A 26,617-nucleotide genomic window follows, 5' to 3' on the forward strand; every position below is an offset into this window, starting at 1 on the left:
TCCTTGTGAATTTTGTTTTTGGGTTTTTTTTTTTTTTTTTTTTTTTTTTTTTTGAGAAAAAAAAAAAGACAGACAGACATAAAATTCCTTCTACTGTTTGTTGTAGTTTGTTGTTTGTTTCTTTGAACAGTTTGTTAACAAGAAAAAAATCTGAGATTACTATACCATTAGTTTGGGGTAATAAAAAAGTTGTCCATTCAATTTTATTCTTAAGCATCATAGATTTCAGTAAATATATACATATATATTATTTTTGTTTCCCCTAGAGTAAAGTTTGCCCATTTTTGATAGACCCTTCTTTCCGAGCTACTGAATGGTTGAAGACGCATTTGAAGGAATCGCGTTTGGAAGTTATTAACCAACAGGTGCAGTATTTACTCTTGGTCTTACAGTTCTGTTCTGCTTGAGCTTGCCCTGTTCAAGACATTAGAGAGCAGTTTTAAAGGGGTTTGTTAACAATCACAAAAAATAGGGTTATATTCCATGAAGCATATAATTTCTCACAGAGCGCTAGGTTACAAACGGTACTGAAAGTGTATTTACTCAAGAAGGAGATCAGGGTGTTTAAAATTGGAGAGTCAACGTCTGGTATTACTTATGTGAGTTTGCCTATGTGCTGCTGTCTCTAAGAATATCGGTATTTCCTGCCAAGAGGGAGATTGTAACAGATTTGTGAACACAGAGGTCTTTGGTATCCTTGGTTGCAGTTTTTACACTTCTTGCCTATGACTTCTGTGCTATATTACCTACATTGGAAATAGTAGGTTGGATTTTATTGTGAGATTAAGGTACGTAAGATTAGTTGTCAACAGGTCACTGTTATCATGACTGGTGAGACTTGGCTCAGCTGCACATAGACAGACATCTAGTGCCATGCAAATGTCCCTTATTGAACCCTCAAGATACTGCTCTAACAGGATTTAGGTCTTCCACAGATCCCTGCCAGCTCTGTGCAGTCCTCATAAATACTTCCTGATGGTAATAGATACAGATCTTTGTGTTATTGAATGCTTCCACTGCTAGCTGATTGGCTTGGTTGACCTTTTAGGCACTGTTGTCTTCATTGTCCAGGACCTCCATTAACTATAATGGACTCTTAAACACCACATGCCTGTTTAGACTTCTGCATGCCAAAACTGCTTTTAGATGTCCCAACAGCAATGTGAATACAGTTCTTAGGTCTTGATTCTGCTTTGAGACATGGCTACCTAATAACATTTGAGATGTGTTAACTAGCCAGGACGTCCAGGTGCACCTGACAGATGTGACACAAGACCTGTGCTACACTTGTCATCTTCTAGTACAGTGCTTGGAGAGCTGGGCATGTTAAATAGATTGCCTGTGTGTCAGCAGCTGAATAGATCAAATTTATTTAAATTAAACACTTATGGCTAAACCCTGAAATATAGAATAGTAGAATTTTTCAGCTATGCTACTGACTTTTTAGATTTAAACTCCTGCCATAATGCCTTCCTGTTTCTTCCAAAGTTAATATTTTTTAAAAGTGTGAATCAAAGTAACTTATTTTTATTTGCTCAGGACACCAACTTCCTAACAGCCCTTGAGCTGGCAGTGAGATTTGGGAAGACACTTATTATACAGGAAGTGGATGGAGTGGAGCCTGTACTATACCCATTGCTACGAAGAGATCTTGTTGCTCAAGGTAAATGATAGGGATATTTCCAAATGCTTGCTCAAAACTTTTGTAGGTTAGATCTCTGTATGTATCATATAAAACTTGTTTTTTTCTGAAAACATGAGTATTGTATAGTATTCTCCTCTTCAACATTAACCTGCTGCTAACATTTCAGTGCATGAAATCAGTTGAAGATATGTTCTTGTTTAGTAAGTGGAAAAATACTGAAAAGTATTTAAAGAGTTTTTGACTGCAATTAGAATAAAGTGTTTTTATCACCTCTTCATAAGTGAAATTGTAAATTGATTTCTAGTGATATTTTCAAACACAGAATTTTACTTAAGAACTTGAGCCTTAAGTAGAACAGAATTTATACAACTTGTTGTGCAGTTAGAAATCAGAGTTTTAGAACGTTGGTGTTGCTGTTTCTCTTTCATTGGTCTGAAACTAAAGGTGGCACACAGGTCTGTCCCTGATGTGACCAGATGAGGGAAGTGGTCACAGAGATCAGTAAAATCATGGAATTTGGTGAAAGGAGTCTCCCTAACTGATGCAATGATGAGAAAAAAAAAACACCATTTACATTTTAAAATATCTCTGCTTTGGAGACCTAGTGTACTCTATATAACTGTATAACTGCTTTGCATTTAGTTTCATTAAAAAGGTTGATACGAAAATTTGTGTTGAAAATTTAACAGATAAATAGTAATGATATAAGTGTCTCAGCATGAGTTATATTGAGTTATGTTGTATATTTTGAAATTATATTGAAAGAACTGAGAGGATTTAAAAAATACAACAATATATGTTTTAATACTTTCTAAATTATTGTAATTAATATATATATTTACATTATCTTTCGTATTTATATCTCTGCATAAAACATTAATTCCTCAGCATGTACTACAGCCTGGGGATGTAATTTACAGTATAAACTCTGGGCACTGAACATAGCTCAAGACCCTTTTTTGCTGTCATTTCATCTAATATTGAGATAGCAATAGGTGAGGTAGCAGTAATTCTTAAATGTAAACACAAGACAAAAATAAATCAAATGCTTTACTGTTCTTTGATAATAGATGTGCTTGCTTGTTTATCCTTGGTAAAAGTTGAGGGCACCACCTAAGTGGTAATCGGAGATCTGCAGGATCTGTAGGCAGTTAGGTAGAACATCTTTACAGCTGGTTTTTTTCACTAGCTTGTGCTGAGCTTTGAAAAGTAGAGATAGAATATTATAGGCTTCTTAATGGATTTTACTCAAGGGATCGAATGAAGAGATGAAAAGGTTTGTAGAACTCTGGAGAAAGCAGATTAAATTAAAATATAGTAATTTATTCACGTAAATTGCTCATAACACTCAGACATCATTTTCTGCATGTTAATGAGGTAAATTAATGCTAGGTCTGTGCAAGTCCAAACCAGGGAGTTGTTTTTTGAGAAGGGAGAGCAACCACGCACTCCTTCTCTTTGTCAAAGTGTGGAGGTGGGCGTTGGTCTGGATTATTTTGCTTATGATGACTCTACATCAGTTAGTGACCTGCTATGTCACCTGGACACTTATAAATCTATGGAGCCAGGTGGGATCCACCGGAGAGTGCTGAGGGAGCCGGCATAAGAACTTGTGAAGCCTCCCTCCATCATTTATCAGTAGCCCTCGTTAAAAGGGGAGGTGCCAGATGACTGGAGACTTGCCAGTGTGATGCCCATCCTCAAGAAGGGCAGGAAGGAGGATCCAGAGAACTACAGGCCTCTCAGCCTGACCTTGGTAATGGGGAAGATTATGGAACGGTTCATCTTGAGTACACTCACATGTCATGTTCAGGATGGTCAGGGGATCAGGCCCAGCCAGCATGGGTTCAAAAAGGCAGATCCTGCTTGACCAATCTGATCTCCTTCTATTACCAGGTGACCTGCCAAGTGTATGAGGGAAAGGCTGTGGATGTTGTCTACCTGGACCTTAGTAAGGTCTTTGACACTGTCTTCCATTCTTCTGGAGAAGCTGGTGGCTCACGGCCTAGACAGGTGGACTCTTTCCTGGATTAAAAACTGGCTGGCAGGCTGGACCCAGAGGGTTGTGGTGAATGGAGTTAAATCCAGTTGGTGGTCAGTCATAAGTGGTGTTCCCTAGGGCTCAGTTTTGGGGCCAGTATTGTTTCACATCTTTTGTCATTGATCAAGATGAGGCAATTGAGTGCACCCTCAGTAAGTTTGCAGATAACGCCAAATTGAGTGGGAATGTTGATCTGCTTGAGGGTTTTGAGGCTCTGCAGAGGGATCTGGACAGGTTGGATTGATGGGCTGAGGTCATCTGCATGAGGTTCAACGAGACCAAGTGTTGGGTCCTGCACTTTGGTCACACCAACCCCAGGCAACTCTCCAGGCCTCAGGAGGAGTGGCTGGAAAGCTGCCTGGTGGAAAAGGACCTGGGGCTGCTGTTGAACTGCCAGCTGAATATGAACCAGCAGTGTGCCCAGGAGGCCAAGAAGGCCAATGGCATCCTGGCCTGTATCAAAAATAGTGTGGCCAGCAGGACTATGGAAGTGATTTTGTCCCCCTTTACTCCGCACGGGTGAGGCCACAGCTTGAGTACTGGGATAAGTTTTGGGCCCTTCACTAGAAGAAGGACATTGGGGTGCTAGAGCGGGTCCAGAGAAGGGCAATGAAGCTGATGAAGGGTCTAGAGAACAAGTCTTAGGAGAAGTGGCTGAGGGAGCTGGGGCTGTTTATTCTGGAGAAGGGGAGGCTCAAGGGAGACCTTGTTGCTTTCTGCAACTACCTGAAAGGAGGTTGGAGATGGGTGTAGGTCTCTTCTTCCAACTAGAAATAGGACTAGAGAACATGGGCTTTATGGGAAGTGGGCTCCCCCTTACACCAGGGGAGGTTTAGGCTGGTTATTAGGAAAAATGTCTTTACTGAAAGAGTAGTGAGGCATTGGAACAGACTGTTCAAGGAAGTGGTGGAGTCACCATCCCTGGAGGTGTTCAAAAGGCGTGTAGACGTGGCACCTGGGGACATGGTTTAGTAGTCATGGTGGTGTTGGGTTAACAATTGGACTTGATGGTCTTAGAGGTCTTTTCCAACCTTAATGATTCTATGGTTCTGTAATTACTTGCAGTGAAACATTAAGAACAATGTCTATATATACTGTAATAATTTTTTCATTTTAGAAAAAATTTCATGTTTTTACAGTGTAGGCCTAAAATTTATTCTGATCATTGGCACAGAGGCAGCGTTGGTCTGTGATTTTCATCTCTACCAGTGTTTTAGTAAGACGTGTATACTTAGAGCAATTCTGATGTGCCTCTAATCCTAAAAACAGAGAAGCACCTAACTATGCCCCCTCATAAATTTCTCTGGAAAGTTTCACTTTAAAACTTTTATAATTCTCTTCTTTGTTCTTTTTTGTATGAGGAGGCAACTCTAGTTTTGTGTCTTGGTTGAGTCTCTTCTTTTCTGACCTTGTTAGACTGGAAACCTGTGGTGGAAGGAGGTTGGTGAGAGGCCATATATATACTTTCATTCTGTGACAGGCATAGTGAGAAATATCAAAATATTAGAAGTATAAAGAGAGATTCAACATGACAGCAGAAATTTAAGAAATGGTTTCTTTCATATTGTGATTAAATTAACTGTATTTATAATAAGACATATTTATGGGATATTTCAATATGGACTATTATGGAATATTGATTATTCTCACTATGTAACTTTCTTACATTATTGCTGTATTATTTTATTTTTTTCTGTCTAACAATGCAGACTAAGCTGTAATCCTTGAATTTTTAAACAGTTTTCCAAACAATTTATAAACAGGTTTTATAAAATATATTTGCTTCTATTGGTCATAAAGTATTCCACAAATAGCATTACTTTCAGTGAATTCTGGACTGTTCCAATCAGAGTGAGTACAACATCTGTCTGTTGTTTACAGGGCCCCGCTATGCCATACAAATAGGTGAAAAGATGGTCGATTATAATGAAGAGTTCCGTCTTTTTCTGTCGACAAGGAACCCAAATCCCTTAATTCCACCCGATGCTGCTTCTCTTGTTACAGAAGTAAACTTTACCACAACAGGAAGTGGCTTAAGAGGACAGGTAGGCATCTAAAATAAAAGCAGTATGTGTACCACAGGCGTTCATAGCTTCATCCAGCTTCTGCAAGAAGCCCTGTGGTGCACTTTGCATTAATCGTCGCAGAGGTATTTTCTAGCACACAAAGATAAGTGGTAGAATCGATGCTGAAACTAATTTTAAATTTTAAAATCTTGGTTTTATACACTTCGGAACCAAGCAGTGAGTCCAATAGAGAAAGCAGAAATTGTCTCATTGGCTTCAGTTGCAACAGATGAATACCTAAGCTCCTCTTTTCTGCTCAAGGTGCATTTATGGTACAATGGAAACATTTTTGTTATTGCTCTCCAGTGCCCTAGTTACAGAGTAATGCTAGCATCAGGTTACATTGTGTACAGGAAAACCATACTGAAATCAAGAAGCTATATATTTTACCTCCAAAGTGCTAGTAGCTTTTGTGTTTCTTTTTTGTAATATTTAGGAAGCAAAATGTAGTGTGCAGGTGGGAGAGAGGGGAAAAAAAGAAAACAGATAGATTAAGGGAGGAAAAAACCCCTTTGTTTGGTATGAAACAAGTTTTTCCCAACTAACAAGAGACTTAGAATGGGTTGTAAATAAGATGTTGATAAGTAAAATTCAAAATGTGAAGCACAGATAACCTCCCTCCCCTGGAGACAGGGAGCCAACATCATACGGTGTAGCTGAGTGAATTGATCCTCCTCCAAGTGGAAATACAGGAAAAGAAAAAGCTTTGTTTTTTGTTTTCTCTTTGTTGGCAGTAGAGGGGTTTGACTTTTGGTAGACTTACTGGAAAGAAATTCACTGCCATCCTCTCCAGTTTGTGCTTTCTAGCACCTACTTCCTTTTATATCTGATAACAGTATATTCACTGATGAAAACTGCCAGTCATTTAAACATGGATGTGATTCAGATTGAGGGGCAAAGGTTTAGCTCTCAGCATAAAAGGGTGTGAATCAATGTCCTCAGTAAGGTGATCCAGTGCCTTTGGAGATGTCCTTGAGCATCCTACCTGACTTGAATTTGCTGTTATACACGAGGGCATTGTTCACAGTAGTTCCTGGTGCCACTGCAGAGTGTCCTCAGTGTCTACAGAGATTTAGAGCTGTTGGATGTCTGGTGCAACTAAGTAAACCTTTAGGAGTCTACTTTCAAAAATATGTGCTGTATGATTAATGCATATATATATCTCATTAATGAAAATATATTATGAAATATTAGATTGGGTTTTATCCTGTTGAATAATCACCTTTCTTTTTAGCTTTTGGCTTTAACTATTCAGCATGAAAAGCCTGATTTGGAAGAGCAGAAGACAAAACTGTTACAACAAGAAGAAGATAAGAAGATACAGTTAGCAAAGCTTGAGGAAACTCTCTTGGAGGTGAAATTAATTTACCTCTTTTATATCTGTTAGACCAGTAAGATAGCATCAATATTGTTACGTGTTTGAATGAAGATGGTGAAAATGTTGGAACAATGAGCCCTCAGAATTTTTGATTTGAGAAAATAAAAGCATTATTTGCTTGGGGTTGTTGGGAGAATAAAGTAGATAAAATATTTACATCTGTTATGAAACTGTAGTATTTCAATACAGTAAGCATATCAAAGTTGGATGTTTTTATTTCTGGGCTAGATATAGCTGGTTTAGCTTGATTAGGAATTTCATTAATTTGAATATATTAAAAAAGATAAAACTTTAAAAAAATACTATCTTATTTTTCAAATTATGAGTTTAAAGCAAGCCACGTTTTTAATCTTGTGAAAATGATACTTTCTGAACCTGAGAAATGATTCTGTGTTGTGAAAGGAAAAAAAAACTGAAAGAAAAAATCTAAGTGGAAAGATTTGTTGAGAGAGATGTTCAAAACTTTAAACATCCACAGCTGTTTATTATTAGCAATGAACTGTAATAGACTTCATAATTACACTTCCCTTTCTAGTATTTAAAATTAATAGTCTCAATTTTCTGTTTACCTTTTTATTTTAATGAAAGTAATTTTGCTCAGAAACAGTTGTATACCTCTAAAGGAAAGGTAGCTTCCAAGGAAGAGGACTGTTTTCTTTTTTGCTTTCATCTTGTCATGTATTTTACAGAAACTGTACATCATGCCCAAGAAATGGATCCTCGAATCCTCCTTTTTTTCCCTAAAATGTCATAGATGCAGGAGATTGATGTGTTGTCTCAAAACCTTCAGTCTGTAGCTGAGCCACTGAATTTTGTAGTATCCATCACAATGGACTTGAGCATAAACTAATCATTTTTACAGATTCCTCAAAAAAAACCTGGTCATTTGTGTTTCAATTTTAGAATTTTGCACATAATTATCTAACATGATTTGAACTTCCACATTTACTGTCCCTGTTAAACTCCCTATTGCGTCTCAAACACTAAGCTCAAAATATTTTTTTCAACTGTGATGGGACAGATTTCTCTTACAGGCTGAGGAAAACTTGTTCTCTAAAAGAACTCCATCTTCAAAGTTGATCATTGTTTAGCATCTTAATGTCTTCCAGAAGTTGAGAGTTCAGAGGTGCAACAAAAAAATGTCCACTTTTTAGAACAGACTTTTCACACATGCAGGTGTGATCTTGGAACTACAAAATCTTACGCACGTGTTATTGCTATATATTGCATTCCTGTTAGCCCAAAAATCAGCCTGCTCCTTGACCCTGAATGAAGAAACCTAACGCTCAGTGGAAACTGACAGGTGCTGCATGGGCTTTGTCAGCAAAGAAGTCAGTGCTGGAGGTATCTAGTTAAATTCAAGTTAATCCTAAAGCACCTTTATCATTCCCTCTGAAAACTTGTACCAATTTTCTTGCAGAAGCCTTGGGGTAGGGAGATATGTGCTGTGGCTGTCTCATTGCTTGCACTATGATTCCTCATAGCAAAATTGGACTCCTTGCCAAAACACATGGCCTTGTCCTAAACTTTTTTCAACTAGAGAACTAAGTGCATTCTACTATTTTAAGTCTATTCTAGCATTCTAATCTCTGCCTCCAATTACCTGGAAATGTTGTCCTACAGGTAATTGTTCAGAACTAACTTGACTTTCAGGAAGCCCGTTTTGTGGTGGTGTCTGACTAGAAAGTTGTACTGAAGTGTACTTACTGAAGACTAGTAAAAAATCTTAAATGACAGTGAATCATCAAAGCTATTGCCACTTCTTATTAGAAGTGAAATTGTTCTCACAGGAGAATTTGGGATAAATGTGGGGTAATCTCAAGGATTTTGAAGAGATACATGGTTAAAAAACTAAGATTCTTGTGATTGGGAATATTCATCATAGTTGGAAATGAGACAGAACTTGTATAGGAGATATTGAAAGAAATGCTTCATGAAGGAAAATGAATTTATGAATAACTGGGTGCGAGAAGTTATTGCAAGTAGCCAATTTCAGGGTAAATTGGTATTTAAATAAAACTAAAAAAAAACTCTGAATTTGCATTGACCATGGCGATATTGTTGTGTAAGACTTTAATCATAGAAATCATTCTCAGAAGCGTGTTGACAGCTTAAGTTTCAGAACCAGGCAATCGAATTTCTCTAACTTGTTCTTGGATTTTATTTTCTATGCTTCCTGAAAATAACATTTCATGTTTTGGAGTAACTACCTGCTTTCTAGTGTTCTTGATGCATTCAATGATTCAGAAGTATGTACAGGTCAGCAAGAAGGACAGCTTCCAAAATAGTTACTTGACATGTTTTTGTGTTTGGGTTTTTTTTTTTTTTTTAATGTAACATAGATGTCTTCTTTTGCTGCAGACACTTGCAACATCCCAAGGCAATATACTAGAAAATAAGGATCTGATTGAATCTTTGAATCAGACTAAAGCAAGTAGTGCACTCATCCAAGAATCACTTGCTGAATCTCACAGACTTCAGAGTTTCCTTGACAAGGTAGAAGAATATTTTAATCTTTTATTGACTTTTTAATCTTTTTATCTTTTTCTTTCCCCTGCTAAAAATAGTAATCTTCTATATAGAGAGGATATATGCATCCACAGGAGTATAGCGTCAGTAACGTACTAAATTTATTTTTTTAGTAAAAGATATTTGAGATGTGCAAGTCCAGAAAGTATTTTCAGTAGTTAAATACCTTTGTTTTACATGTGGTGGATGAATACACAATTTGAAGTCTGCCAGTTTGAATTAAAAGAAATTTTCCCAAGGTCTTATTGGCAATTAATGGGTTTTAAATTTATTTTTGCCATCTGCTGTTGCAAACAGTATGGCTCATATGTATGCTCTTACTTAATATTTCCCCTGTTATTGCCAAAATTTAAATCACTGTTGATGATATTCATCTGGCATGCTGTTTTTGTAACCCATTAAAGAGTTTTCTTCTGTGTTCTTAGTAGTTTAGTTAATTTTCTATTGAATTCTGGGACATGTTCTGTTGTGGGAGGAGGCCTCAGTACCCTAGGGATTAATTTTCCAAAAGGTTCTTCATAATTCAAAGAATTTTTTGCTAAGAATACCTTCTTGCAATTTTGAAATCTAAAGACAGTGTTGAAGTTTTGAGTGCATGTTCCTCAATTTGAAGAATTGTCCCTCAATTTGAAGATTTGGAAAGAATTCCATTTTCTAAAGCAGTGGGAGTCATCTGAACGTTTTTGTGGTAGGATGAATACATATTTGTGCAATAACCAGCAGATGGCAGGAATGTACTGTTCCTTTCTGCATGCTTTTTGTCTCCACAGGAGAGGGATGCCTATCTCCCTTTAGCTGAGAGTGCTAGCAAGATGTACTTCATTATTTCCGACCTGTCCAAAATGAATGCTATGTACCGGTTTAGTTTGGCGGCTTTCCTGCGGCTTTTCCAAAGAGCTCTGCACAGCGAGCAGGTATTTTCTCTTCTCCTGAAGCTGTTCACTCTGCAGAAGAATCAGTCTGCTTTGATCCTTAGAATTTGTTAGTTGCTTGGATGTTTTTAGAAAATGATGTGTAATAACTGATGATGAAATGTATACTAAGTAGTGATGCTGAACTGCTGTGCTGTAGATATTCAGAATATGTGCACATGGAATTTGTAATGGATCTTATGTTACATATAAATTGTAAAATCCCTGTAAATATAAAAATAAATCTTACTTCTAATTTCAGGCTTGCTTTCTAAGTTGAATTGGAAAGACCAAGGTTGATTATAACTTTACTGAAGGCCCTATTAAATAAACTAATGATCTAATCTGTTACATTTCTACATGATTCAGTTACCTGAGGGAAGATCAAACCTTTGTCTACTTTTATGCAGTTTTTAAGCATGTGTGCAACCTGTCTTGTCGAAAATGTAATTTATACTTTTTAATGCCCACTGTAGTTTTCTTACTGAAGCACAGAATTGTGGATATATCCCTTGTCACCTCTTTCCTTAGATCTAAAAGCTCACATTGACTAATGATGCATTTTCTGTTTATTCAACGTCTCCAAAATTAATTTGATTTCCTTTTATTTCCATCTTAAAAAGGCATATCACCAGCCTTTCATCATGTCACTTTTGGATTTCACTTTATTCTGGCATCTGTGCTTACAAGTTTCCTTCAGCCCCAGTCATTACCAGGAGCATGGTTCTGACTATGCAGACTGGCCCTCTTTAAAGTTCTTTACTTGTTACTTCTTTGCCACAACATGAGGTTCTAATTTCTTGTACTTACTTTCCCACTCTTTCATAATTTCTTTTCTTCTTGCCTATTATTTTACCTGTTTAAAGGTCAACTTCTGTTTTTGCCTTCCTTGCTTTCTTATTAGTCAAATCATCCTGTGAATCCTAATTGCCTTCCGTTATTAACTCATCTTTTCAAATTCCAGCATGGTGCAAAGGAACTTCTTTCTAATACTGCCTGTTACCTCCCTCACCTTTTTTTTCTCCCCCCCACTTTCTTCATTCATCTTATCTTTCTTTTAGTTTGTTCTGTTATAATCAGTCATTTAGTCTGTAACCTTTGAAGGATAAGGTATATTTACTATTTTCTACAACATTTACATCAGTTAGGCCAAGTTTGACTGGAAGTTCAGTAGCTACAATTAATGTCGACATAGCTGCTTAATAACATTAGCTATAATAATTCAGTACAGAAGCAGTTTTTTACCAACTGAAAGCTATAAGATTTCAAGGACATTAATGTTAGGAGAAGAAGCTGCGATCTCATTCTCTGTGTATTTACCTTATGTATAATGTTGTGTAACATTCACAGACAAAATATTCAAGGCCAAAATATTAATTTCTTAATGCTTCAGCATGAACTTATCATTATATAATCATTCATAGCTGCAGCTGAGTTCATAATGTTTTTAGAACTAGTAAATGTCACATAGAGTCCAGGTTGTTTGTTTTTGTCATTGTGCTGAAATTTACTGTGCACATAAAAAGATTTTTTTACTTTTACATGAATTTTTGACATCCAAACTTTCTTTTTAGAATTCAGATAGTACTGAGGAAAGAATCAACTCCCTCATTGACTCATTGAAACATACAGTGTATGAGTATGTTTGTCGCTGTTTGTTTAAGGTAAGATTGTTTTTTTTTCTGGCTTTTATATAGTGCACTGGGCTTTAAAGTATTCTGTCAGCAACTAACACTTGATCTTCAAATAAGCAGCATTGTGTCAGTACATGTGTAATATATGCAAAAAAGGCTTGCAACATTTAACATGCAAAATGAGGTATAAAAATTAGGATCTGATGGAATTAAGATTGCTTATGCACATCTCTCCATAGAGCAGTTTTCTAATGTACAAGGCTATTTTCAGTCTAGTCTTATTTCTGCCTTACTTCTGGCTCTTCATCTCTGCCTCATTCTGGTTTCATAGTCAGTCCCAGGATTTGCAGTCTTCTGAGTACTCTTATTCTAATGTTTGCTTTGATGTCTAGCATTCCTAAGTATAAGTGTTTGACCTAGCTGTCATGGTGAGATTTTGTGTGGTTATTTATTCTGAAAGAATAAATATTAACTGAAAGAAGTATGGCCATATTCTCCTTTTTATTTCACATCCTGACCCAAATCGCTATCTGTTTGCTTGTTTGTTTCTCTCTTTCCCTGTTCCTTCATATATTGTTCTTAACATATTTCTTGTTTCTCTGTATTTGAATAAGGTGGTGTTTCTCTTCTTGATTTCTGGGTGAAAACCTAGGCTAGTTGTGCCTTTAACTTTCCATTTTAATTTTTGATTTTACATGAAACAGTCATAACAGGAGGTGTTCATGTCACAGTGCTAGGCTGAAAAATTCAGAGATATTTGAGCAGTAGTGCAAATCATGCAGGTCTGGAGTTTGATCAGTGAGAATGAAGAGATCTTGGAACATTTTACACAATCTCCTCCACTCTCCCTCCAGTCTAGCAACACTATGCTGAGGATGCAGAGGCAGCAGTTATTTCTAAGGATTTTGGTTTATCCAAGTCCAGGTGGATTCGCAAGAAATATTCTCATAATAATTTAATTTCTGTGTTTCAAGTCATGAATGTGTGAAGCTTTCCAATAGGTCGTCAAATCTTTTGAATATTGGAAGGTAGCTAGTTTTGTATAGCAGAAAAATTTAAAAATTTCAAAAGCAAGGCACAGAGGAAATTTCGAGTAGGAAAGATTTTTACTGTGAGTGATCAGATTGGAGTTTACAAAACACTGAGAGTGTTTCGAGATTGAGAGTTAAATCCAGTTGGCTACTGGTCACGAGCGGTGTCCCTCAGGGCTCAGTTCTGGGACCAGTCTCGTTTAATATGTTTATCAATGACCTGTGTGAGGGGATCGAGTGCACCCGTAGTAAATTTGCAGATGACACGAAATTGAGTGGAAGTGTTGATCTGTTAGAGGGTAGGAAGGCTCTGCAGAGGGATCTGGACAGGCTGGAGCTGTGGGCTTAGGTCAGTTGGATGAGGTTCAACAAGGCCAAGTGCTGGGTCTTGCACTTGGGTCACACCAACCCGAGGCAACGCCCTAGGCTTGGGGAGGAGTGGCTGGAAAGCTGCCTGGCCGAAAAGGACCTGGGGGTGTTGGTGGACAGCCAACTGAACATGAGCCAGCAGTGTGCCCAGGTGGCCAAGAAGGCCCATGGCATCCTGGCCTGGATCAGAAAGGGTGCGGTGATCGTGCCCCAGACTTGGCACTGGTGAGACTGCACCTTGAGAACTGTGTCAAATTTTGGGCACCACAGGGTAAGAAGGACATTGGGGTGCTTGAGTGGGTCCAGAGAAGGGCAGCAAGGCTGGTGAGAGAGCTGGAAAACATGCCTTATGAAGACCAGCTGAGGGAACTGGGGTTGTTTAGCATGGAGAAGAGAAGACTTAGAGGAGACCTTATTTCTCTCTGCAACTACCTAACAGGAGGTTGTAGTGAGGCTGGTGTTGGTCTCTTCTCCCAAATTACTAATGATAGGATGAGGGGAAATGGCCTCAAGTTATGCCAAGGAAGGTTTTGATGGGATATTAGGAAGAATTTCTTCAATGAGAGAGTGGTTAGACACTGGGATGGGCTGCCCAGGGAGATGGTGGAGTCATCATGCCTGCAGGTGTTCAAAAAACGAGTAGATGTAGCACTTGAGGCTATGGCTTAGTGGTTAGGGAAATTCTGGGATGAATGTTTGACTTGGTGGTCCTAGAGGTCCTTTCCAACCATAGTGATTCTGTGATTCTATGTATGCTAAGTGAACTGATGCCAAGGAATTTTGCTGAGCACTGGAACGCACCCACAGAGGAGTTGCTGTCATAGGTTTGGCCTGGGCCGGTCAGTGTTCTTCCAAACAGTTCCCATTCAAGTTTGGGATATGAAGTCATCCAGAGAGCATTCTAATAGGCAGATTGAATTTGGATTTGCTTGTAGACCTTGTCTGAGAGGATGAGAGTTGAATTGTGTGGACCTCAGGTGTCCCGTGGCAGTTGTTCTCAGTGCTATATGATATTTATGGAAGGTTTTTATTTATCAATATAAAAAGCAAATCTAGTGCTTTGTACAGTTTCACTCTGATGCCTGGTTGAGGCCTGTTTGCCCTCTGGTCCTACCCCTGCAAGAAAATTCATAGTAAATACATAGAAAAATAAAATAAAATGTGCTTTCTTTGCTTTAATTATATCCTTAGGGATACTTTGTACTGTATGGTTTTATAATTGAAAGAATTAATAAAACGGAACTACTTAAAGCAGCAAACAACAACTTTATGTATCAGTATCCACAGAGATAAAAATTATACCAAGAATTTATTGTGGCTACCGTCATGCACTTCTGCAGTTACCCAAATCCAGTTTAATGCAGCTGTGGCTCGTACGAATCGAGTTATACATAGCCTTGTGGTAGTTTCCAAGGTCACTTGTTCCAAGGGCTGTTAAAACTAGTAATGGTATAGTCTCTAAGCAATATATGTCCCTTTCGTCAGCCAACCATAGTTCTGGAACTTGATCACCAGATAAATTATTAAATAATACATGTGTATGATTCAGAATGCAGATGCAGTTGAAGTTAATTTAACTACACATGAGTAAACTTCCCAAAGATGATGAACATCTTGAACAACATTGTTTTGTTTTTTTTTTTTTTTTTTTTTTTTTTTTTTTTTTTTTTTTTTTTTTTTTTTTTTTTTTTTTTTTTTTTTTTTTTTTTTTTTTTTTTTTTTTTTTTTTTTGTTTTGTTTTTTGTTTTGTTTTGTTTTTGTTTTGTTTTGTTTTGTTTTTCTATGTTCTTATATATTTGTTTCAGAGCTGCTCTGTCAGGCTTGTAAAAAGGCATCCATTTGAGAAAATAGTAATAATATAATTTTACCCTCAAAAATATAATAGACATTGAGATGAGAAAGCCTATATTAGTCATGTATATAATGTATATAATACTTTCTAGAGTATGCTTCCCCATATTTGATCCTATGTCTTCTGAGAAGTCCCAGGCAATTAAATTTTCAGTAGTATTCTTGGAAATTTAATATTCTTCATAGTGGTAATTCTCTGAAGCTAAGGACAACAAGGCTGTCATTTTGAAGTGCACATAAAGGGTGTGCATGTGTAAAACCACACCATGGAAAATTCAGACAACATTGTCAAGAACAGAACAGATTTCTGTAGGAGTGCAGAAGTGTTGTGTTCATTGTCTGAATCTGATGTCACCTTTGCAGCCTTAATCCCATGCGTCACTGGTGGTTCTTTTGTTCTTCCCTTTCACCTGTGCTTTATGCTTTTTAGTTATGTTTCACTTTCTTGAGAGTAAAAGGTACCACATTCCTTATGCTGGCTTAAACTTTTAATGAGAGAGAGAAGATACACCTTCGCTTGTGCGGTAGAATGAATCTTCCAGATTACAGCCAGACTTTGGAAGCTCGAGACCTCAGTCTAAGTTCCTGACTGGTCCTGATTTTCCAGAGTACCAACTTCCAGTTTTTCACATCAACTTAATTACATAGTACTCTGTGCTTTCCAGAACAGCTTTTGGTAAAACACGTCCGTGAAACTTGTGTGTAAGGATGAAGGAGTCCCAGTTTTAAAAAGCCAGTATAAATAATTATAAAAAATACTGTCTCGAATGTTTCTGTAGTTCATTCTGTGGCTCTGTTTAATCTTTATTCCTGAGTTATTGCTCTAGTGCTCAGAGACTTGTTGAAATTCAAGTGATGCAACATACCTAGAAAAAAGCCAGAAGGTTACAGTTATATATTTGGATTTTTTTTGTTTGTTTATTTGTTTTTTGTTTTATTTTGTTTTGTTTTGTTTTGGTTCAATATTCTGTTTCAAAAATTTGCTATAGGAAGATCTCAAGCTTTTCCTATGCACAGTTTAAAATAATGAATTCTGTTTAGTGTATTTGCTTTATTACTAGAGCCTTTTTTTCTTCTTCACTTGAATTTAGATTCAGATACAGGAGTTGGGTGTTTGTCTCTGAATTGCAGAGGTGTGTAGCAATTTGGAATTAGGATATGTGTCATTAAGTCATTACTGTGGAATCAAAGCCATTTTATTAATAAAATTTTGTTACTTATAAAAAACCCAGAAAGGTCACTTTTGATGAACATATAAATACATTTATATTGCTTTTATTTCAGGCTGACCAGCTAATGTTTGCTCTTCATTTTGTGCGAGGGATGTACCCTGAACTTTTTCAAGAGAATGTAAGTGGGGAAAATGCCCAAATGATTTACTTAAACCTAATATGAAGAGTAAATAAGTCGATAAAAAGTTTTTGTCAGTAACTGTAGGACTCAGGATGTTAGATTTATATGCTACTGTTTCTCTATGATAGTTACTTTTGGATGTTAGCATTATATTTTTGTAGGTTCATGGTGGAGATTGCCATGAGAAAGGCAGGTAAATGGTTGGCTTTGAAATAGGGGTCTGATAAAGATATTTGTGTGTAAGTAAAGTGATGGTTTTACTGTCACCAAGCACTGCTTCTGCATTGTGCCTTATTATTGAAATGCAGAAAAGGAGTGCAAGTCCTGGGGACAGATTAAGTAGAAGCCTGATTCTCCAACCTGCAGTGAAGATATATGAAGTGAAGAGTGAAGTAATGAAGTTATCTTTTGTGCATTTCAGCCATTGATCCTTCAGCCTCTAAGAAGTCTCTGGGCAAATGATCTTTAATGTCCTCATTTGAAACAGTGTCTTCAAAAGTGTACTGTACAGAGTGTCCTTCTTGTATGTTGTTCTCTGGCCACATAAATATTGGTTTCTTTCTGCCATGGTGGCCTACCAGAGAAATGATGAACTCAGTGGAATGGTTTATATTTTTGACAGCATAGTGGGATGCAGTTGATACAGGTTCAGATCACATTTAGTAAAACTGGATGTCCCTTCAGTTTTCAGGCAAGTGCTGCATTATTAGCATATTCATAAATAAATTGAGAGATGTCACATGACATTTGTATGCACAACTGAGTCAATAGAATTGCTTAAAAATGGCTGGTTAGCATGAGTCAAGACACATTAAGTATCTAAAATATCTAAATGGAAAGGAGAGACAAAACTGTGTCTTTCTGTACTAGAGCTGGAGACCAGAGCGAGTATCAATTGCTACTAGATGTCAGTTCACTAGAGGAGAGTCCACGGTTGGGTAAAAAGTATAAATCAGATCTTACATTTGAAAGGAGGTAATGGAACTTGATTATATGAAGGATGTGAATTTAAGGTGTAAGGTTTAATAAAGGTTGTTTGAAACTTTTTGATGTTATGCATGAAATGTATTTTTATTGCAGACATGTGGACTGACCAATTGAAATCCCACAGTGTTAATGTTCTTCTTTTATAGTGTTCTGTATGTACTATATATTTATAATCTCTGTATAGTCTTATCTTTATATATTATAGTCTTATATATATATATATATAGTGTTCTTCTTAGCAATGAAGCTTTCTGATAAAAAAACCCTCACATTAATTTCTTGACTACTATTCGTTATTAGAACCTCCCTAATTCATCTTTATTATTTCTTTTTAGCTTCTGAAAATGTCTTGCTTTATCTTTCTGGTAGTTGAGTTTATAAACTCATGAGGGCAGCAAATTCCAAATAGTTTTCTGACTAAATTAAAGCCTGTCTGCTTAGGCTTCCTAAGTGTTTGTAAATATTGCTTTATGTGTTAGTTGCCATTGTTTAGCTGACATCAGCTAAACAATCCATCAGCTATTAGAGCTCTTAACCAGGTTAATCTGGGTTACATGCAACGCATATTCCTGCAGTATCCGAGTACTGAAGTATTAAAAGAAGCAAATAATACCAATAATTTTCTTACCTCTCTGAAAGGTACAAGTTATTTAATTAAATTGTTAAGAAAAGAGTGCTTGTACAAAATATTTATTGCAGAAAACGAAGCTGAAATTATTATTTTTAAAAAGCTATTTCTTTTAAAGTTTTTCAATATAATGCTGCTAGAAGTTACTTATTATACTGTTAGAGTGTTTATTCCAAGTCCCTGTCCCCAAAGAGTTCAAACATCTGCACTTACAAATTTTTTGCACAGTGATGAGAAACTTATAATACAACTTCACCATTATACTGTAGAATGCCTCGGCTCTTAGTGGAAATATTCCCTTTCTGAATCAATAAGTATAGATTTTTCTGATGTAGTTTTACATATCTCTACATATTATACTTTTGCTCTTCTTCATAAAAATTTGGGGAGCCTTCATTTATTTTTCTGTGCATGAGCATTTTCTTTGTAATTGAGAGAGGAGCATCAGTTTGAATTGAAAGAGAGGTGTTTGAAGACCCAGGCTTGTGGGTGCAAAAAGCTGTGGTCTATATGAGAGTACTACTAGTTGATTGACTTTTTCATTTGGAATTTTTCTATTGTCTTGGAAAATAAAAAAAAAAAAAAAATAAATCATGGAATTATAGATGCTTGTTATGTAAAATATCAGTACTTAGGAAGATTTTAAAATAAATGTCTTAACATCTCCAAATACAGGATTAGGTAATGTCTAGTATGTTTTCTAAATACTTACCTAATTTGTCTTAAAATGCTTAAAGAGATCTTTTCCTGGATACAAATGCCAAGTCTAAAAGATTTAATTATACATAATTTAACTTATATTTTCTTTTCTTAATGTAACCAAAGTATTCATAATAGCAACCTATTAAATACTCCTTATGTTCTAATAACTGCATGTTTTGGCTACTCTCACATGAAACACAGTTGAACCCTGGGTTCTGTAGTTACCTGTTCTGTATGTCCTTGGCAGGCACGTATGTTCCTTTTTGCTAGCCGGTGGCTAGGCAGCCTGGGTGGGGGCTGTGGGCACTGAGAAAGAGCAGGGCTGCTTCCATTTCTTTGTCTTCTAAAGCACTTCAGTCATCTAGCTTGGATTCTGCAAAAGGAATTACATACTAGTAGTATTACCTGGAGTTTTAAAAATGTCTAATAACTCTTTCAGAATCTGGGCTTTAATTTATTTTCCTGTTTTGTCTTCTACATACCTATCTTTATTCTTAAAGATGTCTTGTGACTAACCTGTTCATTTATTCCCCCTAGGAATGGGAGACTTTTACAGGTGTGATCACTGGAGATACCATACGAAAATCAGTAAGCTACACTTATTTGTGTATTTTGGAATAAGGAATATTTACTTAAATCCTGAAAAGTTATAGTTATAGTCATACTATATTGTTTAATTAATTGTATTTGTTTCTCAAACATCTCAAGTTTACTGCTACAGTTTCCTTCTTTTGTTCTTTCTCAGACTTCCTTACTCATGGCTAAGATATCCTTTCACAAGAAAGCTTTCCTTTTTTTCTGCTGAACATTTAAGTTTACTCTTAATCAGTGGTTGAGAAACCCAACTACATTTCCATACAGAGACTGTTAGACTAGTTGATGGTTACTGTAAGATTTTTTTAATTAAAAATGATGTAGCGAATACAGAGATTCCACTGAACTTTCAGCTGTGTTGTTCATCCTTGGAATTTCTTTCATCCTCAACATCTAAGGAGCAGAAAAATAGAGCTGTGGCCAAGCCTTACCAGTGCAGAGATGTCCAAAAGTGATGCTTCCCTTAGAATTACTTCAGAATTGCCCTGTGTGTAAAGAACTATCTTCTTCATGACTATGAATATGTGCATTGGAGTTATTTTTTGAAGTTAGTTGCACAGAGTGCATGTGGAGATAGCCAGTCACTTGGGTCATTTGTTTTTAATAGAAAACTACTTAAAGTTGAGCATGTCATAGAGATACTCTGAATGACAAAATATTTTCAGGCTCAAGTGGTTAAGCAATTCTTAATGTGAACAGTATATCTCAAATTTAAATAATTGGTGGCTTTTGTTTTGTTATGCCACTTATGAACTTAGCAAAAGACTCCAGAAAGATACCTGTTTTGAATCCTATTTTTATTAAAAACATGAGCTTGACAATCTTATTACTGAATACAGTGTTTTACCAGAATTTGTGTAACTTCTGTGTCTAATGTAACTTGCTTCAATAAGGATTCACAAAGAAATGTTCGTGAGCAGATTCCCTCTTGGATAGAACAGGACCGAGCCTGGGCAGTAGCATCTTTGAAGGTATGCATCTGTGGTGGGTTGAATTTAACTTGAAAAGCCTTTGGGTTTAGAAGATATTAATTTGGACTTGAATACTCAATTAGCTATTCCTCAGATGGAAATATTTTGTTATTTTAAACTGCTTACTCTATCTTCTTGAAACTGTGGTTTTAATATATGCTCACCCGAAAAAAGAAAAAAAATTCTTTTTAAATGTCACTTCATTTTTCTGAGCTTTTTCATGTGCAGCTCTACCCTGTCTAACAATGAATTTCAATGCATGTGAATGAACGTATCATTCACTGAGATTATAAAATTTTACAAGCCTACCCAAAGTACTACAATTTCTATAGACAAAAAAATATACACAGGAAAAATTGCAAAAAGTATTTAAATTGCAGGTTTCTCTTGCATAATGATTTTCACAAACCACTTCATATTGCATTAAAAACCATGAACTGTTAATTGGGAAACTAGTTTTCTACTTATCAGATTTCCATGTGCATCTTTAAAGATATTTCAGATTTTGTTATTGCTTAGATCAAATAATTTCAAAGTAAAACAGTAACAATTGCAGTAATGTTGTGCCAAATGTGATTGTTAGGAATTTAAACAAACAGTGAGTAACTGAGTGAATCAGTAGCATGTGCTGATGGAAAAAAGAACATGATTAAAGGAAGGAGTACTGTTGGGTAGAGTCCAGGATTTAAAAATAAAGAACCTAGAAGTTAAAAAAAAAAACCCAAACACAGAGCAAATACAGTCTTAGCGTTTCCAGGGAATAGGTAAACAAGTGGTTAATTTAGTTAAAAAAGTTTTCTTCTTCAACTCTGAGGATAAAATTGATTATGTGATATAGGCAAGTGTATACAGGTTTAGGTTCATATTGGTATTTGGAAATTAATTTAAATATACAATGTCCAAATGGCTGTTCTTCTTTATTGATAAATATGCATTATTTGTTTTGTAGATTTCTCTCCCAGGTCTCTATCAGACACTTTGCTTTGAAGATGAAGGTCTGTGGCAGACTTTCTCTCAGAGCTCTGTGTGTGAGCAAGACTTTCCATCTACTATTGTGAAAAGGATTTCCTTATTTCAGCAGGTATATATTTTTGTATTAAATTATTTAAAATAATCACTAGTTCAGCATTGAATGTAAGCTTTACATCTTGGGAATTTAGGCTTCAGGCCTAGTTGAATTATCAGCAGTGATAGTATCTACATTGTCTTAGAGTTTAGCTGGCATACTTAGACTATTGGCTGCATCCGAGTATACCCTGTGAGGTAGCAAGCTCTTTATTAATATTCACAGAATTAATTTTATTAATAGGTATTAAAATTCTTACATGGTTGCTTTGCTCCTGAAGAATTTATCAGCTTGTTGAGCATCATTAATTTAGTTCATCATTAAATGTGCAAACTCACACAGCTGACTGAAAGCCACAAAATGCAGTAGCAGCCACTGCTTTTTAGGCTAGTAGTCATGAACTACTTCTCTTCCTGAAAGCTTGGTGATTAAAGAACCCACCAAGAATGTTGGGGGAGGCAAGTTGCTTCCTCCACCCAGGGATCCTTTTCTGGAAGAGAAAAATGTCATCCCTTTTGTATTTATGGAAGAAGGGCTGTCATTACTTACTTTGAAATGATGCAGTGATTTTTCAAGTCACTTCATATAAAATGAAGTCACATCCAAAGAAGGGATGGGTTATAAGACAATGTAGTTTCACGCTGATTGGCTCTTAGGGACTCTATATTTGGAGTTTTTATGGAGGAGGAGAATTTCTGAAATAGCATACACATAATCTAGGAACAAACCATTTTGGAAAGAGTCATGTCTGCTTTGATGAAGTTCAGGAGGATAATTCTCATGTGTGTGATGTGTTGTCATAAAAATTCTGCTTTTATAGGAAAATGAATCTGGAATAAATCTGGAATTAGATACGTGTGTTATATATCTAATGCACAGATAGTATTAAGGATGTTTCTGTGGATGAAACATACTGGGAGTGGCTGGTTAGATTTGTATGCCGCTGAAGTTAGTTTCTTTCAAGTTGTACATTAAGCTTAAAAACAGTGCAATAGCTCCTAGTCATCTCAAGCTTAAAAAGTAGTACTTTCTTAAAAAATTAATGAAATTGGAGTTTTCCTCCAAATCTACCAACAGATACTGCAGATCTGAAAAATGGAGTGTGGTAGTAACTTCAGAATTGTGGTTTATGGGCCTGCAAGTAAAAGGATAGGAGAAGGGGTGGTGATTTTAACAAATTGTTTCTACTGGAGTTGCTTTAATTACCTGTAGTTGCCTTCACTGAACATTTGAAGCAAGTTAACTGAAAAAGAGGTAGCTGGTAGGGAAACTGCTAATTTGATTTGCCTAAATACATGTGAAGAATTTAATTACTGATATAAAGCTAGGTTTGTTTTCTGTCATTCCAGATACCCACATAGCTACCTTTTTTCCTGAAAAATTGTAGATGAAGTTCCAGCTTACAAACATTAGATGCAGATCTATCTTCTGATCCTATTAACAGGACAAGCTACTTGCAGAATTAACAATTACATTAGATTATTTTGGAAAGGGATGATCAGATACCTCCATATATTGAGAGAAAATAACTTTGTTCTAGAGAGAAGAATTCAGCCTTCTTTGAAGAATCTTGCTTTTTAAATTGTCACAATATAGTTTCATAAACTCATCTGCCCTTAATATATTTTATTTTAAGGTGCTTGTGGTCCAGGCTGTCCGACCAGACAGGCTACAGAGTGCCATGTCTCTTTTTGCATGTAAAACCCTAGGTAAGTTGTTTTTTTCACCATGATGTTTCCACATTACTATTAAATACTCTTTTTTTGTGCTATGTTTCTGTCCTCTGTTTTATTTTATAGTTCTTATGGAATCCCTAAATTATAGGATTTGAAAAAACATAAATGCATTTGCTGATTTTTTTCTTGTAAAATATTGTAAAAAAGCGCTTTAAAAATAATTTATCTTTATTAAAATAAATGATTAAGATAATAAATATTGAAATATATTTAATACATAACTATTATTTTATTATATAGTAAATAAAATTAAAAATATTTTATAGCATTTGGTTTATGCTGTATAGTGATTTAAAATGTAATAAAAGATCTATCATTCTTTTCATGAATTCTTGAACATTGGATTAATTAAAAAGGATAGGTGGTTTTCTGTAATTTTTACACTGAAGCATTTTCCTTAAGGCACAGATTTTTCAAAACTATTATTTTATGTCATTTACTATTAAAAAAACATTAAAACATTGAGATTTTGTACATTGGATCTCAAAAGATTCTTTCATATTTTCAGTAATTTTTTCCAGTCTGTTTAGAAGTACACATGATTTAGAATGATTCAATACTATGGTTGTCTATTTGTTCTAGTCTGTCTGTTTCCTTTCTGAGGTCTGTTGTACCAAAGATTTGGGACTGACAGTTGAAATAATCTTAATATTGCAATACAGCACATCAAAGCTTTCCTTCAGTTTTTAGCAGTTAATGACAGTACACATATGGAAGATTAATTAGAAGTGTCTCATGGGGGTGAGGTCCCATTACACAAGGACAAGGAAGAATTTATTTGGTTTAACTTGGTGCCGTGTCAGGACAGAAGTGAAAGTAAAAGAAAAATGCCTCCCTTGCTTTCTGTAGTAATAGTACATTCACTTTTATTTTTGTACATTGTTTCTCTGTGTGCAGATAGCCAACAGAAGGAATTTTAACAAGCACTTAGAGTTCAACTTCCAGCTGCTGTAAATTCATTTACTTGCGTTGACTTTAGTAGAGAGGCTTTGTGAAAAGTTGTTCATTGATGTTATGGAAAGTTCACCAGCTTATAAAAAATGTGAAGTTTGTATCCAGCCAAACTTTGTACTTAAATGTTAGGTTTAAATGTTTAGGTTTGATGTTTAGGTTTTTTACCCTTTGATTCCCCCCATCTTGACTTCTGAAAAGTTGCTTGCACTCACATACGCTCTTGCATCTCATCTTGCATCAGGATATCACTTTGGATAGTAAGGTTGAAAAAATTCTGTCAGGAAGGAATATGGAGGCAGAAAAGTATGTCAGGAATTCCCACTCTGTCTGCATAGTTATTTCCTGGAATATGAGTGCTTATTGATTTGACCTGAAAACACTTGAGTCTTTTTTTTTCCCAGTTCTTTAAATGTAATCCTGGCTACGTGTAATGGCCAGGAATAGATAGGGCTGTGTTGTAGTTTTTCTATATTTCACTTCTGTTCAGCTTCCTTAAAATCACCTTCAGGTTAGCTGTGCTTTTTCTAAACAGTGTGTTCAAATTTCTAAAAAAAAATCAGTTTTGTGGAGGAATGCTTACACTGTATTAATTTTGTAAATGATGCATCTCAAGAGAGCTACAATATATTTGGCTAGGCAGTTAGTTAACAGTTGCACCTCTTTTAAGTTATCATCATTACCCTAAATACCATATTATAAGAAGTTGCAGGTGTACACACATTTGTTTATTGCCCAATCATAGCTTTTTATTCTAGACCCCATTTAATGCAAGGCTACAGTGTTAATTAGTGGTTCAGAAGGTTCTCCATTTATTTTTTGTATCCTTGCTGCCTGTTGACTTCAACAGATATTTTTGGTCCTGTATATTCCACAGGATTTGAAACAGCAGTGGAGATTTTCAAAATAATTTTCGTCAGTGAAATAAGTTAATAAAACTTAAAATTTACCTTTCCAAAACCTTACTTCTAATCCAGTTTTGAACTAAAATTTGTTGTCAAGATTCTCAATGTCCTTATCGCTTATGTAGCTAGTGATTAAGTTCTAGTAATGCTTTATGTAGTGTTTTTTATATTAAATTGATATGGAAACATTTATATTTTGAGTCTTCAGCAGTAAAATGGTTACAGTGAATACAACTCAGCAGAGGGGGATTTGATTAGATGAAACTTGCTTAAGGTGCAAGACAGTGGTTTATAGCCCAGATCTCAGAACACACCACAAGTACTTCTTTCTTGTGGTCCTCATCCATAAAAAGAAACATTTGATGTTGGATTTTCTAATTATAGGCATAATACCATCTTCCATTTTCAGCATTGTAAATACTCTTCCATAAAAGCTAACAAAAATAAACATTTTTACCCTAGAGAATGCTATCGTGTTCTACTTCCTCATATTTTTCTTTTAGTCCTTAGAGTGACTCATGTAGCTTCAATTATGACTGTAGCTGAAAAAAACCAAAACCAATCTCTGGTTATATATAGCTTCTTTTCTTTTTCTTAGCTAATTTATCTATTTTCTTTCTTTCCCCCCCTCCTGCTTAGCTATTTCCATTTCTTATGTTAGTGAAGGGCATGGTGAGTTCGGAGTAGCTTATATTTGTGAAAAATGTTACCATAAGCTCAGTCTGGAGGAATGACTAGAGAGCTAATGTGCTGGGCAGCTTTATTTCAGTGTAAGCTTTTTTCGGGCCTTTTGAAAATGCATCCAGATTTGGCCCATACAGGATTTATTGAGAAACAACTTGCAGATGTTTGTCAGACATTTTTGAGATTCTGGCACTTAAAAGTCCCCGAAGAGTCATCTTCACTGAGCGTGCTTCAGTCCAGCATTGAGCAGCTCTACTTTCATTTCAGTGTCATTTGGATCTTCTAGGGCTTAGGGCTTATTGGCAGTGAGCAGCAGAACTCCTCAATTGCCTTATGGCCTCAATTTATGTATTTCTCTGGTTATTTACCTCTGCAAGCCTAATAAACGTAAAATGAAAATGTTTTCCAATATTAATCTTGTTTAATTCAAATGTTTTTAAAATGTTTTGATTGATAGTGATTTTTATCTGTTTAGTTCCATCTGTTAGAGTCTCTGTGCAGATACATGCAGAGAACCCAGACTTCGTACTAACCTTTGCCAACCTGACCTGTTGCATTCAAATTATATAGTATTGTTCTATGTGG

The 26,617-nt window shown here is 35.9% G+C and overlaps 1 protein-coding gene across 1 annotated transcript in view; it reads left to right on the forward strand.

The window, feature by feature from the left end:
* The window catches only part of DYNC2H1 (dynein, cytoplasmic 2, heavy chain 1), a gene marked incomplete at its 5' end in the record, with an annotated part of 129,629 nt that overhangs the window by 30,163 nt on the left and 72,849 nt on the right, over window positions 1-26,617 (forward strand). The window contains 12 exon segments of the mRNA XM_008938682.1: window positions 267-365; window positions 1,540-1,663; window positions 5,568-5,731; window positions 6,987-7,106; window positions 9,492-9,626; window positions 10,430-10,573; window positions 12,145-12,234; window positions 16,740-16,805; window positions 19,663-19,713; window positions 20,613-20,690; window positions 21,640-21,771; window positions 23,393-23,465. Coding sequence (XP_008936930.1) covers window positions 267-365; window positions 1,540-1,663; window positions 5,568-5,731; window positions 6,987-7,106; window positions 9,492-9,626; window positions 10,430-10,573; window positions 12,145-12,234; window positions 16,740-16,805; window positions 19,663-19,713; window positions 20,613-20,690; window positions 21,640-21,771; window positions 23,393-23,465 — 1,276 coding nt within the window.

The sequence above is a fragment of the Merops nubicus genome, unplaced genomic scaffold (assembly GCF_000691845.1).
Source record: "Merops nubicus isolate BGI_N331 unplaced genomic scaffold, ASM69184v1 scaffold4534, whole genome shotgun sequence".
Lineage (NCBI taxonomy): Eukaryota > Metazoa > Chordata > Aves > Coraciiformes > Meropidae > Merops > Merops nubicus.